Here is a 15882-nt window from a genome sequence, read left to right as displayed (position 1 = left end):
TGCCTGATGGTGGTCAGAGGATAACCACCCCAGCCCTGATCCCTTGTGTTGGGACCACTCTGCTGGGTGTGCTCTATGCTGTCTGCCAGAGTTCCCCAGCAGGAGGGAACCCTGGTTGCCCACCCCCCCAACCCCGGGCACTGTGTCCTCACTGGTGCCCCTGAAGGGCTCTGGGACTTCCTGGCATAACCTCCCACATAAGCAAACCACATCCCCCAGATCATCTCAAGGTGTGATTCTGAGGATCCCAATCCAAGGCTACGTCTTTGAGAGGCGTTGTCCATACGCTAAGTCCCACCGGGATGCCAACCACTGCTTTTGTTTGCGTGGCCTGTGAAATGAATGGAGACATCAATACCCTTTCTGATTTGGTCCTCACAGCTGTTTGGTGGAGAAGGTTACCTGATTTTATTAAAAAAAAAATTGTGTTAATGCTTATTTGATTTTGAGAGAGAGAGAGAGAGAGAAACAGAGCACGAGCGGGGGAAGGGCAGAGAGAGAGAGGGAGATGCAGAATCCGGAGCAGGCTCCAGGCTCCGAGCTGTCCGCACAGAGCCCGACGCGGGGCTCGAACCCACGCACCGCGAGATCATGACCCGGGCCGAAGTTGGCTGCTTAATTGACTGAGCCACTCAGGCGCCCCCAAGGTTACCTGATTTTATAAAGAAGGAAACTGAGGTTGCAGGCTGCATGACTGTTCGCTGGGCCAGATCTGTCCCAGTTCCCGGAGCACCAAACCCTTATCGGGTACCCAGGACACAGAGCAACCTGAGCATCTGGTTCCAGCCCCGGGACAACCTGATTCCGGCTGAGATACGAGGACGCTTGGCGCCCCTTCCAGGGCACGGCTGGCAAGGGGGGCACGTTTCGGCCGGGCTATGGGCATTGTTCCCGCCGGCCTTCTGAGCCGGAAACTTGCATATCTTCCCAAGAGGATGAGCAGGGGTCAGACTGGGATGAGGCTCGCGAGCTCGTGGGGTGCAACGTTCAAGGAGCTCGTTTTAGTTCAGAGGCCCATCTGCTCCTGCAGGAGGCCTGAGAGCAAGTGCCTCCTTAATTATTATTTTTTTAATTGGGGTGAAATTCACATCACACAGAACTCGCCATTTGAAAGCGGACAATTCAGTAGCATTTTGTGCACTGACAAGATCGTGCAGCCATCACCACTGTCTAGTTCTAGAACATTTTTTTTTCTTTTTTAATGTTTATTTATTTTTTGAGAGAGAGAGACAGAATGTGAGCGGGGGAGGGGCAGAGAGAGCGGGAGGCACAGAATCCGAAGCGGGCTCCAGGCTGCGAGCTGTCAGCACAGAGCCCGACGCGGGGCTCGAACTCATGAACTGAGAGATTGTGACCTGAGCTAAAGTCAGACGCTTAACCGACTGAGCCACCCAGGCGCTCCTAGTTCCAGAACATTTCTATCACCCGGAAAGGAAACTCTGTCCTCACAAGCAGTTAGCAGCATTCTCTTCCTCCAACCACTCGTCTGTCTCTATGGATCTGCCTGCTCTGGACGTTTCCTATGCATGGAATCACACACTGTGTGGCCTTTTGTGTCTGACTTCTTTCCCTCAGCGTGATGTTTTCACGGTCATCCACCTTGCAGTGCTGTGTCAATGCTTCGTCCCTTCTTATGGCTGAGTAAATATTCCATTGTATGGATCCATCATATTTTTTTACCCACTTACCTGTTGAGGGACACTTGGGTTGTTTCTACCTTTTGTGACCAGTGCTGCCGTGAACATGTTTGCGAAAGAGTTTGTTGGAATCCCTGTTTTCAATTCTTTTAGGCCTCCAATTTTGCACCCACACCCCGGTCCTTGCCCTGGGGACGAGGCTGAGGGGTCCAGCTTCTGGTTCCCCTGCCCGCTGCAGGAGATGAGGCACTCCTCCCTGGCAGGCAGCTGTGGTCCTCCCTCCTCTGCTCCTCTCCCACCCTCTCGGAGCCCTCGGGGCCTGCCCCATTCCAGGGGATTCTCCGAAACCGCAGTTTCCAGGGTTTCTCGGTCACCCGCTCTGGCCTGGAGCCCACTGTGAACTTCCAGCCATCGCCACCACGTGGCCTCACAGCCTGGGCCTCGGTCTTCCCATCTGCAAGTGAGGTTGTCCTGAAGATTCACCGAGGCCAGGAAAGTGCCTGGCATGTGCCCGCAGAACCAGGCTTGTGAGAAGGATGGGACACTTATTCTTTTGTTTGTTTGTTTTTTAAAGTAAGCTCTATGCCCAACGTGGGGCTTGAACTCACGACTCCAAGATCAAGAGTCACATGCTCTACTGACAGCCTGTCAGGGGCCCCAACATTTATTCTGGTTTTATCTTCACTGATATTTATCATGCTCCCCGAGAACCTATGTTACTGGCTACCCCACATGTCAGGCACCCTGTGGAATGTTCGTGTGTGTTCTCTCCCCACTCCCCCAGCAAGGAGGTGTTCTGTGCAGCTTCCTGGCGGCTCTGGGAGGTGGCAGCCAGAGACAGTGGGCCACCTGGGTCTGGGTATATCTGATCAGCAGGGTCCCTGCCAGGGTCACGCTTGGGGACTAACCGCCCCCCCGCCGCCACCGCTGGGTGCTGTCACCTCTCTGACCTTTGGAAAGGGTCCTAGGGAGGCTTTAAGCCACTATGTGGCTGAGTCACCTCTACTCCGTGGGCCTTGGAGTACCTCTGTGGTCCAGGAAGGGACATATTGGGAGAATTCTGGGGATATCTGGCCATTTGGGGTCGGGATGAAGGCCAGGCATCCATTCCCCCCCACCCCCCTGGTGAAACTTACATACATGAGGATTTGTGGGACCTGGGTCCCTGACTGAGGTCTACAAAGAACATACCCTTGCTCCCCACTTCTGCCTCCTCACCCCCACTCCTGTCACTCCATCCATCACCCCGGGCCTGGGCTTGGCCACACAGCATGTTTGGATGTGGCTCAAGTGACAAAGGAGATAGTGAGGGTCGGAGTTTATTTGAGGGTCGTGCAGAACGGGAGGGGGGCCAGGGCCTCTGGAGACCCTGAGGGCTCTGAGTTATCCACTCCAAGCTTTGTCAGTTTCGTGAGCCCCAGAAAGTGGTCATCAACCCCGCCTTTTCCTGCCACCACGCACCCCACCCGACTGACAATGGCACAGGTTGACATGCGTGGAGGACCTACTGTGCACAGGCACCTGGAATGGCTTACACCGAGTCTCCCAGGAGCCCTAGGAGAAGAAGCTGCTTCTGTCCCCATTTTATAGACAAGGAAAGTGAGACACAGAGCAGCGAAGTCTCTGCCACAGCCAGAAGTCTGGGTCCAGCCCCTCAGGTTGACCCGTGGCCCTGGGTTGCTCTAAGCTCAGCACACACAGATTTCAAATGCTCACAGCCCGGAAGACGTTGCAGAGTCTGAGACTTGCACTGTCAGCAGCACGGGGGTTACAGAACCCAGGTTCAAATCCTGCCTCTGACGCTCAGTATTGGCCATGGGACTCCTGGTGAGTCACTGCCCCTCTCTGGACCTCGGTTTCCTCATCTGTAAAATGGATGGAGACATTTAGAGAACCACGGCATAAGCCCAACCCTCCCTCCTGCCTATAACATCTGGATAGCTACATTTCCCAGCCTCCCCTGCCGCGAGATGTGGCCATGTGACTGTTCTCGCCAGTGAGGTATAAACAGGAGGGCCCCCAGGCTTCCCGGGGAGACTTCCAGAAGGTACCGAGCCTGCCCTGGCCTCTGCCTTTCCCTCTGAGAGGAGATGAAGGCTGGAGCCCTGGCAGCCATTTTGTGCCATGAAGCAACCTTCAGGACAAAAACCAGGGATGCTGTGAACTGAGAAATCAAGTCATACTGCTACTATGGCTGAGCCTAGACTTATCTTTACAGAATCCTCTTCCTGCTGCCTGATCCCAGGTCTCTGTCCCTGGTCCCTGGGTTCACACCAGGGTGGAGTCCTTCCCTGAGCCCCCTGGCCTGTGGCCCAGCATGCTGCGCATCTCATGGGTGATCCCTTCCCAGTGCCCCCTGCCAGCTGACAGTGTCCGGTGCATGCGGGATAAAGGCAGGCTGCCCTCCCAGCCTCCTCCCTTGGCCGTGGGCGCTGTAGCAGCACCCGTGGGTCTGACGGGGTCCCCAGGTTCTGTGAAGGATGAGTAGGGGGTCCGGTGATGGGTACCCTGCTGGGGCTGAGCCCTGGGGCTGGCCTTGGAGACTTCAGCAGGACGGACAGGATCCTCTTCAAAGTGCGGTGGGGACAGTTCGTGGAGGCCACGGCGGGTGGCCCGGGCAGCTCGGACCAGAGTGTGGGTCAGTGCCGCCACGAGGACCAGAGCACCCACTCCGAGGATGGAGGCGGCGGCTGCACCTGTCTCGATCTCAAAGAGCAGCAGGGCGTAGATGGACAGTGCTGGAAAAACAAACGGCTCTCATTCACTTAGTCCACAAACGTTTGCTCCCCAAACCCTGGGAGAGCTCCCCAAACAGAGGGCAGTCACAGACACCCATGCAACATGCTAGGCACACAGCTTCACCCATCTAATCCTCTCACATCGTTGTTACATCCATTTCACTATAAAATGGTAAACTTCCGTGCCTTATCATGTGTACTTGATTACAACTTGAAACAACCCAGATCTCAGGCTTTCTGAATCCTGGTGATTAACTTTCAGTGAATCACAGCCCCTCTCTGGCCTCAGGTTGCTGGTCTGAACAAGACTGTTGCTGACCTGACCTTGAGGACCGACCTGTACTAGTTTTCTGTTGGCCTGTCCAACGCCCAATTGGCATCATTCTTTTTGATGAGGACTGACCTGTGCATGGTAGGACATTGACCAGCATTCTACCCACGAGGCACAATAGCGTTCCCTCCTGCCCTGTCATGACAATCAAAGATGTCTCCAGGTATCGCCAAATGTTCGCTGGGTCAGCAGAATCAGTTCCCATTGAGAACTACTGGTCTAGTCCTTACCCTCACCCTGATTGCTAACGCAGGAGCACTGACCCACCTCTCTGGCATCAGTGTTATGTATGGTACTAGGCTTGGCCCATCAGAGCATTGATTCCTCCGGTTGTAGTGATTGGTGCAGGGCTAGCACATGATCCGAGCTCAGCCAATCAGAGCCTGTCCTGGGACTGCTGACTGGGATACGGGTAGGGAGGAATTTTCTTACAGCAGCAGCAGGGGACTTGGTGGTGGAGAAGCCCAGAGTGAATGGAAGACTTCTTGACACTTTGTGGGCTGTTTTTATGCTTTCTTCAGCTCTGTACTTTTGTTTAAAAAAAAAAAATTGTTTTTATTTCATTTTTCAGGGGGGGCAGGGGCAGAAAGAGAGAGGGAGATCTGAAGCAGGCTCCAGGCTCTGAGCTGTCAGCACAGAGCCCGATGCGGGGCTCGAACTCACAGAGTGTGAGATCGTGACCTGAGCTGAAGTCGGACACTTAACCGACAGAGCCACCCAGGCGCCCCTACACTTTTGCTTTTAAGATGCCACACTGCATCATGTTTGACATATTAAAATGAGGCCGAGGACCTTTTTTGCTCTAAACATTTTTTAAAGAGTGTGTGTTTTGTTTTTTGTTTTTTTTTTTTAATTATTCTTTTGGCTCTGGTCAGCAACGATGGCTAATTGGATGATTGGCTGGACATGGTCAGGAATTCTTGCTGAGTGAGGTCACCTAACCTCAAAAAAGAATCTAAATGGGAGCTGAACAAATTCTTAATTTAACACTTAATGAGGCTGACATGGTTACCTTTTTTTTTTCTCTCTTTGCGAGTTTTCTTGTATATTAGAACGAGCATATCTTATTCTCCAAGTCTCCAACATTTTTTTTTTTTTGCCAGCCTGTGGAAAGGCTCAAGGTCGTGGGCATCGTGTCAAAAGCACTTACAGACACAGGCATCTTTCTCAGGGGATAGCAGATTAACAGGTGACGCAAGAGTCATTTCTGATTACCTTGTTTGATCACCTGGATCCAGCTGCACCTGAGGCCAACCACCCGTGACCTTTACAGATACACGAGTCACCCCCTCCACTCTCCTTTTTTTTTTTTAATTTTTTTTTAACGTTTATTTATTTTTGAGACAGAGGGAGACAGAGCATGAACGGGGGAGGGGCAGAGAGAGAGGGAGACACAGAATCGGAAGCAGGCTCCAGGCTCTGAGGCATCAGCCCAGAGCCCGACGCGGGGCTCGAACTCACGGACCGTGAGATCGTGACCTGAGCTGAAGTCGGACACTCAACCGACTGAGCCACCCAGGCGCCCCTCCACTCTCCTTTTTTTAAAGAAAACTCGCATCCGGAGCATTTTATTAAGTCAAGCAACAAAAGTTCTGCAGGGTTCCCTGCACGTGACATACCCGTATGTACCCCTGTATTCCCATAATGAACCCTAGGCTCGCATCTCACAAAGAAATATTTTAAATATATCTTCTAAACTTCTGTTGCTCTGTCGCAGGAATAACAGTAAGGCAATCATAGCAAATCCCTTGTTTTTCATTCAGCTGGATATTATTTTCTTCCAGTAAAACAGGTTGCTTAGTGATCTAATGTGTGATTCAGCACCGAACCTGCAGCCCCATCAACACATTTTCCAAGATTAGAACAAAACAGATGTCAGGAGTCTCTTTAAAGAGACTTGATGATTTGATTCCTTTACCAGCAAGCGTGGGTGAGAGACTGTTGAGCTAAGAAAAGTTATTACAAGTCGGGGAAGGAAAGCCAGTGCGGCACGTTCTTTCTTTTTGCTCTGCTTCCTGTTTTGGGATTTACAACTGCATTTCTGGTTTATAAAGCAGTTTTTTTGTTTTTTTGTTTTTACTTAAGGCATTCTTGAGCTGGAGGTGCTGATATTTATAAGCAAATGGATTTTGCTAAGACCAACCTGTGAAACACTATCTCTAGAAAACCACCAAGGACATGGACACTTTTGTTCAAACCAGACGTCGAAAAGCTGATGAATCCAAAAGGGTTCTGAAGGCAACTACTGCTCGTGGACCCCCCCCACTGGAGTCAGATGCTTTCATGGGCTTTTGCGGGGATTCACCCTGAACGCCCTCAGCGATTCTCTAAGGCGGGGATGGTACACGTCCCCACTTTACCGGTGAGGAAACCGGGACGCAAGGGAGTCTGCCGAAGGTCCCAGAGCAAGAAAGTGTGTCAGACAAAGCCACCCCAGCCCGGGGCTCTACCCCCCCACATCCCCTCCCCCGGCACGCACCTGCTAAGTAGACAGAGATCCCGCAGCAGAAGAGGCCAAGGGCCACGTGTCTGAGGAGGCGGCAGTCATAGAGAAACCAGTCAGACCTAGGAGGGTGGGGGGCAGGAAGAAAAAGGGCTCAGGGGGTGGGGCTGGTGGGGGAAAGCCAGGGAGGAGAAGGAGGGGGAGCTTTGGGGGATCTGAGTTCTGTGTGAGGACCTAACCATCTATCCAGCCATCGGTCTCTCCATCTACCCGCTCATCCATCCTGCCGGGTAAAGGTCCACTACCATTTACCACCCACTAATTTCCATCGGCTGTTCACACAGCCAGCCAGCCATTTAGCAAGGCCCTATTGATCCATCCATCCACTTATTTAAACAGCCACCGTCTGTCCATCCATCCTTCACCCACCCACCTCCCGCTCACCATCAAATCGATCCAACCACCTATCCATCTGGCCATTCATCCTTCGCTCACCACTCACCCATCCACCACCCATCTCCTGTGACCCATCCACGCACATCAGTCCATTCACACATCCAGCACTCACGAAGCAGCTATTATGCGGGGACCCTTGTTAGACACCTGCCTTCCGTTGTTTTACAGACCACAAACTTATTTGGGACACGAAGAGACGGAGCTCAACTCGCCATCAGAGGGGACAGAAACGGGGACTCCCGAGGGCTGAGACGGACCGAGGACTTCGTTTTGAGCCTGGCACTGGGCTGAGTGCTTCGCCGTGTGTGTTCTTCCTTCCCCACTCCTCGAGGCTTAGGAAAGCCTCTGCTATCACTCACCTCCCACCGACACAGTGGAAGTGGCCTCCTCTCTGCGCTCACCTTTTTTGCACAGTGGCTGGAGGGGGTGATTTCAAACCTAAGTCAGGTCACATGCGCCTCCTTGCTCACAACTCTCTCAGGCAGAGTAAACCCCAAAGTCTGCACCACAGCACAGAAGCCCAGGATGGTCTATTTCCTCTGATTTCCTTACCCTTATCTCCCTCATCTCTCCCTCCAGCCACACCAATCACCTCGACCTCTAACACCCCAAGCTCATTCCTGCCCCAGGGCCTTTGCACATGCTGCCCCCCCCCCTTTTCCTCTTTTGCCTCTTTGCCTCTTTTCCTCTTTCAAGTCTCAGCGCAAGCCTCCCCGGATGGTCCCGCCTCAACCACACTTACCCTTTCCGCTTCCACCACATCACCCCATTTTCTTCCTTTCCCAGCATTCGGCCTCACTTGACGTTTCTGATCTGGCTTGTCTCTATGGTCTACCCCACCAGGGCCGGTCTGGGTCCACCTGGTTCCTGCTGTGTCCTCTATTTCCAGTGCTGGGTCAGCCCCCTGCAGGTGCCCAATACATATTGGTCCACTGACTCCCTGAGCTATGGAATGAATAGGTCTACTCCAAATGGTGGACGTTCCCATCTGCTCAAATCCATGGAATCCTGGACCAATGATTCTGGCTCTCCTCCCCGGGGCATCCTGGAGGGAAACACTTGGATGTGGGGCAGCCGAGTCCTTGACTCAAGGAAGGTCCCTCACTCTACATTCACTGCCTGCCTCCCCCCCCCGCCCCTCCCCAGGGTTCATGTTCCGGAGCTCAGATGCCCGAGCCAGGGCACAGACTCTGTCTCTATCAGAATCAAATTCAAATCCAGTCCGCCCACTTCCAAATCAGGCAGCCCAGAGAGATCAGCCGACCCTGTCCCCTGTCGGAGCCGCAGTTACAAAGGGAGGCAGTAACGTTCAGGCGCCGCGGGGCGAAGGGGGTGGGGGGACTTCACTGAGCTAATCCTTGGAAAGCAAGAAGCACGAAGAGTTTGGGGAGCTAGCTGACCCTGGGCCCTCTATGAGCCTCAGTTTCCACCTCTGTAAAATTAGCACCTGCGGTAAATTTTCAACTACTATAGGATGGAGGGAGGGAGAGGTGATAGAAGTTGGGGATGGAGAGAGAAGGGAGGAAGGCAGGGAGGGATGGAAGAAAGGAGAAGGGGGGAGGGGATAAGGGAAGATCCACTCCCCCCCCAACCCCCCCGCGCAACCTGAGGCCCAGAGAGGGGCGGCGGCTCGCGGGCTCGCCCAGCCCCCAGGCGGGCGTCGGGGTGGAGGGGCTTGTCCTACCTGCCGGGACCCGGCCCCCGCGCCAGTTCGGCGCCCAGGTGGCCGCAGAGCGCGGCGAGCAGAAGGCTGGTGAGGCCCAACACCAGGGCGAGCGCAGCAAGCGCGGCGGCCAGAGGCAGCAGCGCCCCGGCCGCGTCCTCGGGCAGCCCGGGGCCGGCGTCCAGCTCCGGGCCCAGCCCGTCGGCGCGCATTCCCCGCAGCTCCGCGCGGCCCGCCTGCAGCTGGAACAGCAGCTGCGCTCCCAGCGCCGCCAGCACCGCCGCCGGGATGCCCAGCAGGGTCATCGCGGCCAGCACCCGGCCCCCGTAAGACCGGGCCATGGTAGGGGTCCCGCGGGCCTGGGTGGGGGGGCGGTGGAGGAATGAAAGAGATTTTTAGCGGCAGAGAAGTTGGGCGGGAGTCCAAGGGCCCCCAGGAGTTCCGAAAGGGGGCGGGACCGCAAGGGGTGTCTGAAAATTGGGGGGCCGTAGGGGGATTGGGACGCCGATCGCAGCGGGGATGAGGAAGCTCCGCGAAAACTTGGGACAAAGTCTTTTCTCCTCCCTCTGGGGACCCTGCGGGCGCCCCCTCCCGGCCTCCAGGTCCTGGCTGGGCGGGGCCGGCGCGGGGCGGGGCGAAGAAGAAATCGAGGTGGCCCCAAGAGCTGCAAAAGCTCGGTGGCCGGATCCAGGGAGCCCCACAAGTCCCTAAATTCATTAAAGCGACCCCCCACTCCGCCCACTGCCCTAAGCACCTGTTTCACTGTTTAAAACAAAAAAAACAAAAAGGAGGCTTGGACAAATTTTTAAATCATTCACTTTTTAAAATTCTTTTTTAACGTTTATTCATTTTTGAGAGACAGAGGGTGAGTGGAGGAGGGGCAGAGAGAGAGGGAGACATAGGATCCGAAGCAGGCTCCCTGCTCTGAGCTGTCAGCACAGGGCCCGGCGGGGGGGGGGGGGGGGGGGGGTGGCTCAAACCCACCAACCCTGAGATCCTGACCTGAGCCACCCAGGCGCCCCTTAAATAATTCACCTTGATATTTGGTCTCTTACCTGCAGTTGGCTGTGATTTCCCCTCTGTTCAACCTTTTTTCAAGGCTTTGCAGAAATGTTGCCTCCTGGGCGAGGCCCTTCTGCACCCCCCCTTGAGTGGGCACCCCTATATCTTGTTACAAGTCTTTGGTTATTACTTATTTTTCAGTTTTAGAAATTGAGGTGAAGTTTACATGACATAAACGATTCTGAAGCGAACAATTCAGAGGCATTTAGTACATACGCAATGTTGTGCACCCATCATGTCTGTCTAGTGCCGGAACATTTTCATCATCCCTAAGGGAGACCCCCCCATTCCCCACCCCCCTCCTCCAGCCCCTGGCACTGATCTGCTTTCTGTGTCTGGGTTTGCCTGTTCTGGACATTTTCTATAAATGGAGCCCGACGGTATGTGACTTTTTTGTGTCCAGTTCCTTTCACTGAGCATGTTTTGGATGTTCATCTATGTTGAGAGCATGTATCAGCGTTTCATTCCTTTTTATGGCTGAATAGCATTCCACGGGGTGGACGGACCACATTTCGTTTATTCATTTCTACGTTGTGAACATGCACATTCAGCCATTTGTCTGAGTCTGTTTTCATTTCTCTTGGGCGCATACCTACTAGTGGAATTGCTGGTAAATGTGGTAATTATATAGTTAACTTATCGAGGAACCCCCAGACTGCTCTCCACAGCGACTGCACCATTTTCCCTTCCCACCAGCCGCGCCAGGGTTCCAATTTCTTCATTTCCCTGCCAACGCTGGCTATTTTCTGGTTTTTGATTATAGCCATCCTACTGGGTGTGAGATGGTATCTCATGGTGCTCTTGATTTGCGTTTCCCTAATGGCTAATGATGTGGAGCATCTTTTCATGCGCTTGGTTTCATTTGTGTATCTTCTTTGGAGAAGAAACTGCCTGTTCATGCCCTTTGCTTATTTTTGAATGGGTGGCCTGTCTTCCTGTTTCCCCCCAGGCAGCACTTTGAATCTTCTGAAGCCCTGCTGTTTCCCGGAGGTCTGAGCGCCCCCTCCCGCCCCCCCTCCCCCCCGCGCTGGGGGTGGGTCCGCTGTTTCGGGGACAGCTGGATGTCTGCCTCAAGTGTCCACTGCTGTGTCCCTGTAGGGTCTGGGAGGGCACTCTTTGGGAAGTTCAGGCGTGTGCTCTGCGCAGGGGTCTCAGAACAGCCCCCCGTCCCCGCCCTCCGCCCCGCCCTCCCCCTCGGGGTCGCTCCCTCTCCTGGGGCCGCGTTTGCCCCGAGCCGCCGGGTCCACGCGGTACTTGCAGCGGCGCAGCGGCTCGGTGAGGCTCCGGGGCGCGGGGTCGTCCAGGTCCTCGGGCTGCAGGAAGTTGCGGTCCAGCACCTCCGCCGCCTCCTGCCAGTTGGCGAAGCAGGCGGGGCCCAGGCGCCGGATCTCGTCAGTTGCGTCGCGGGTGAGCACGTCCCCTCCAGGCTTGAGCACCACGACAGCCGGCAGGCGCTCCACGGAGAACTGGCGCCCGAGATCCCTGCGGGGCGGGCGGGTCAGTCCGGTTGGAAGCCCGTACCCGCCCCTGAGCTGGGGAGCCACACAGCCCTCCTCCCGGTGCTTAGAGCAACTGCTGTGTGCACTACCCCGTGCCGGGCGCTGGGGGAGCCCAGAGACCGGGCCAGGCCAGGCCTCAGTGGCCTCTGCACTGGGTGTCCAATACCTCAGACATGCTACCGCCTCAGGGCCTTTGCACTGGCCATGCCCTCTGCCTGGAGCACTCTCCCCGGACTTCTGTGGGTTAAGACCCTGTATGCTGGGTAGCCAACCTCAAATCTCAATGCCTCGCTCTCCCCTCTGCTGCGCTGTGCCTTTTAGCATCCAACGCACTGCACCGTTTGTTTTTCCTCTTTTTATTTTTTAAGTTTATTTATTTATTTTGAGAGTGTGAAGGAGAGTGCTAGCAGGATAGGGACAGAGAGAGATAAAAAATCTCAAGCAGGATCCACACTTGTCAGTGCAGAGCCCGATGCGGGCTCAAACTCAGGAACTGTAAGATCATGACCTGAGCCGAAGTCAGATGCTTAACCGACTGAGCCCCCCAGGCGCCCCTATTTTTCCCCTTTATCATTTTTGCCCACCATAGAATGTAGCTTCACTAGGGCACAGATTTCTGTCGCCATTCACCTGGGTCCCCAGTGCCTGAAACAGTATAGGGCACAGAATTGAGGCTCAGAAACTGTGTGGGATGAATGAATGAATCAATACTGATAAATGTCATAAAGAAATACCAAGCTGGGTAAGGGATTGGTGGTCAGGGAGGGCCTCTCCAAGGAGGTGATCTTTGAGCTCAAAGCTGCAGGATGAGGAGGGCACTGGGCGGCCAGGGTCCCAGGCAGAGGACACAGCCGTGCAAAGGCCCTGAGACGAGAGGGAGATTAGAGTGCAACCTTGATCAGAGGCCCTGTAGCCTCGTAGTAAGGAGTTTCCATTTTGTCCTCAGTATGAGGGGAAGCCAGTGAGGAGCCATCCACGATCCCAGGAGACCCCAGACCAAACCTCCCATCTGGACCAGAATCACGCACAGACATTCTGAAGTACGGGGGGAGACCACACTGAGCCCATCATCCACAGTTGTTAATTTCCATCCACTGGGTTTTTGGGTGGCCCTTTTCTGGGCCTCTGCACAAAGAATGCATGGCACTTGTAAAGTCACACAGGACTTTACAGACTTAGCAAAAAGAGCAGGTCAGTGTTTGGCTATGATGCCCTCACAGCTGGCATTTCTGCCCTGGGAAGGGAAATGTTACCAGTTTGCCAGAAAGATCCCCCTCGGCTGCAGAGAGGCCAGGGGGAGTGAGCAAGCGTCCAAATCTGATAATGTTGGATGGACAACGAAGGTCTCCGGAAACTTCCAACTTGTGGAACAAAATTAATGAAATCTGTAAAGTGTCACAAAGTCTGAGACGCCCAGTCAAATGGTTCAGTGCATGCTCCCATGTGTGCAGAGAAAGAAAATCTGGCAAAATGTTAACAATTGTATTGTTAATTGTTTCACTGTATGCTTCTCCCAACTTAAAAAAAATTTTTTTTAATGTTTTATTTTATATTTGAGAGAGAGAGAGAGTGAGAGAGACAGAGCATGAGCAGAGAGATGGAGACAGAATCCGAAGCAGGCTCCAGGCTCTGAGCTGTCAGCACAGAGCCTGATGCGGGGCTCGAACCCACGAGCAGTGAGATCATGACCTGAGCTGAACTCGGACGCTCAGCTGACTCAGGTGCCACACAGTCACCTCAAAAAGAAGGAAAGTTTTACCGCAGAAAAGCGGGAAGATTCTTCTTTTTTTTTTTTAACGTGTATTTATTTTTGAGAGAGAGAGAGAGAGCGGGAGGGAAGAAGGGGCAGAGAGAGAGGGAGACAGAAGATCCGAAGCAGGCTTTGCTTTTAGTTCAGCCTCGATGCGAGGCTCGAACTCATGAACCATGAGAACGTGACCTGAGCTGAAGTTGGACATTGAACCAACTGAGCCACCCAGGCATCCCTGGGGAAGGTTCTAAAGTAGGAGCAAACTGCAACACCGTTCATTGGGCAGCGCAGTGCAAAGCTTGAATCCACGCACCTCTCTCTCAGCTCCGATGCCCTCCCTGGCTCCCAGATACTCTGAGGACCACACTCATTCTTGTAAAGATGCCACTTGTGGCGCCACCTGAGACCTGCAGACCTCTCATGCCTGTTACTCCTTACAGGTCCCCGAATTGGCTGTTCTTTGCCTGATGGCCTCCCAGCCTTTATCTGTGCCCTCTGCCGGGAAGCCCTTCCCTCGCTTCACTCTTTCCCCTCCTATCCTCCCTTGGCCTTGGGGTCTCTCTAAAGGCACTGCCTCAGGGAAACATCCCCTGACCCCAAACCTCAGCAAGGTCTGCCCGTTATGTTCCCACGTGGTATCCTCCCTTTGTCCTCGGGAACACAACTGCAGTTTGTTATTATGTGTTTGAGTCTTTGTGTCATGTCTGTCTCCCCAGGTTGTAAGCTCCTTGGGAGCTAAATGGAAATGGGCATATGCACCCCTCCCCCCTGTGCACCCCCCAGGCTGGGTGCAGAGTGCCACACAGGCCGAGCTCATCAATTCCAGATGGAAGGGAGGCAAGAATGAACGAATACTTCACTTTCAGCAGAAATAGCTCCTCCTCCAGGAAGCCCTCCCTGGCCTCTTCTCCCATCTCACCTCCTCAGGTCATCCTCGAAGGGCAGGAAGAGCCACTTTTTCGGCATGTCCCTGAGGAACAGATCCTGCTCCTCCTCTGTGGGGTCCTGGGACACGTACACCAGGGCCAGCTGGGCTGCCCGCAGCACGTAGAACTCATCTGTGAGCCGCACGAAGAAGTCCCTGAGGATGGGTGCGAAGGCCTGGCACTGTGGGCATGACCCAGCGCCAAAGAACAGCAGCACCAGCCGGTTCTCCAGCCTGCGGCTGAGCTCAGCCTCCGTGTCCAGCTCGTCCTGGTCGCTGTTGTTGCGAATCAGGACGCGGCCAGAGAACAGGGAGGCCATGGCAGCCCCGGCCGGGAGCTGGGGACAGGGTGGAGGCACTCTGTGTGGCCCTGGGCCTGCTGGCTGGCTTCCGGTCCAGGATTAGGTATCTTTAAGGAGGCCAGTTCAGGACCTCACTAATCTGCCTACACCGTGACCTGATTCTGTGCTGCCTCCAAGGGCAGAGACAGGCCCCTGTGGGCTCCTTCTCTGGAGACAGCTAGAAACCCAATCCATTAAGGCACAGGATTGCAAGGGAAAACGGTCATACTGACATACGGGTGTGAAAATATTTTACTACGTTGTGACATAAAAATATATGTGCTTCTTCGTGAACTGAATGCATTCGGTAATCCAGATTCATGATGGCTCTACAAAGTATTGTGATTTCTTTTTTTTTGTTAGTGTTTTATTTTTTATTTTTGAGAGAGAGAGAGAGAGAGAGAGAGAGAGACAGAGCATGAGTGGGGGAGGGACAGAGAGAGAGGGAACGAACTCACGGACTGCAAGATCATGACCTGAGCTGAAGTCGACAGAGCCACCCAGGTGCCCCCAAGTATTGTGAGTTCTTTTTTTTTTTTTAGTTTTTTAAAATGTTTATTTATTTTTGAGAGAGAGACAGAATGCGAGTGGGTTAGGGGCAGAGAGAGAGGGAGACACAGAATCCAAAGCAGGCTCCAGGCTCTGAGCTGTCAACACAGAACCCGATGCGGGCCTCGAACTCATGAGCTGCGAGATCATGACCTGAGCTGAAGTCTTACGCTCAGCCGACTGAGCCACCCAGGCGCCCCTTGTGATTTCTAAATCAAAATGAGCATTAGTGATATTTTGAGGTGTCTGCCTGCAACGGCCAGGCTGTGATATGAAATTACCTTTGATTTCCACGGGAGACAAAGTCACAGGGCTGGCTGATACCTGCTTTGACAGGACATAAAAAAACACAGGCTAAATTCCAGTTAGAAGTGTAAAGATGGGGACGCCTGGGTGGCTCAGTCCATTAAGCGTCTGACTCTTGATGTCGGCTCAGGTCGTGATCTCACGGTTCGTGAGATAGAGCCTCACGATGAGCTCTTCACTGA

At 53.9% G+C, this 15882-nt stretch overlaps 2 protein-coding genes across 2 annotated transcripts; both read right to left on the bottom strand.

Annotated features, from left to right (window-relative positions):
- Positions 1 to 2940: 2940 nt before the first annotated feature.
- TMEM221 (transmembrane protein 221) lies at positions 2941 to 9869 on the bottom strand. The gene is made up of 3 exons (XM_086698683.1): positions 9290 to 9869; positions 7186 to 7271; positions 2941 to 4375 (listed from the first exon to the last, which is right to left on the bottom strand). The coding sequence occupies exons 1-3, from the start codon at positions 9607 to 9609 to the stop codon at positions 3906 to 3908; spliced, it is 876 nt and encodes a 291-aa protein (XP_086554809.1). The 5' UTR covers positions 9610 to 9869; the 3' UTR covers positions 2941 to 3905.
- A 1410-nt stretch (positions 9870 to 11279) lies between these two features.
- On the bottom strand, positions 11280 to 14889 carry NXNL1 (nucleoredoxin like 1). The gene is made up of 2 exons (XM_025916573.2): positions 14499 to 14889; positions 11280 to 11812 (listed from the first exon to the last, which is right to left on the bottom strand). The coding sequence occupies exons 1-2, from the start codon at positions 14822 to 14824 to the stop codon at positions 11482 to 11484; spliced, it is 657 nt and encodes a 218-aa protein (XP_025772358.1). The 5' UTR covers positions 14825 to 14889; the 3' UTR covers positions 11280 to 11481.
- Positions 14890 to 15882: the final 993 nt, after the last annotated feature.

The sequence above is a fragment of the Puma concolor genome, chromosome A2 (genome assembly GCF_028749965.1).
Source record: "Puma concolor isolate L17-30 chromosome A2, mPumCon1.1.hap2, whole genome shotgun sequence".
NCBI lineage: Eukaryota > Metazoa > Chordata > Mammalia > Carnivora > Felidae > Puma > Puma concolor.
Note: the sequence above shows the minus strand (reverse complement) of the source record. Positions and strands in the feature narration are given on the sequence as shown.

What these genes read in the sequence shown, in the direction of transcription:
- TMEM221 (XM_086698683.1), bottom strand. Translation starts at nt 9,609, where the DNA reads ATGGCCCGGTCTTACGGGGGCCGGGTGCTGGCCGCGATGACCCTGCTG. An exon ending in CGGGGGCCGGGTCCCGGCAG is followed by an intron (nt 7,272 to 9,289) that starts GTAGGACAAGCC and finishes CCACCCTCCTAG; the next exon opens with GTCTGACTGGTTTCTCTATG. An exon ending in GATCTCTGTCTACTTAGCAG is followed by an intron (nt 4,376 to 7,185) that starts GTGCGTGCCGGG and finishes TTGTTTTTCCAG; the next exon opens with CACTGTCCATCTACGCCCTG.
- NXNL1 (XM_025916573.2), bottom strand. Translation starts at nt 14,824, where the DNA reads ATGGCCTCCCTGTTCTCTGGCCGCGTCCTGATTCGCAACAACAGCGAC. An exon ending in TTCGAGGATGACCTGAGGAG is followed by an intron (nt 11,813 to 14,498) that starts GTGAGATGGGAG and finishes CCCGCCCCGCAG; the next exon opens with GGATCTCGGGCGCCAGTTCT.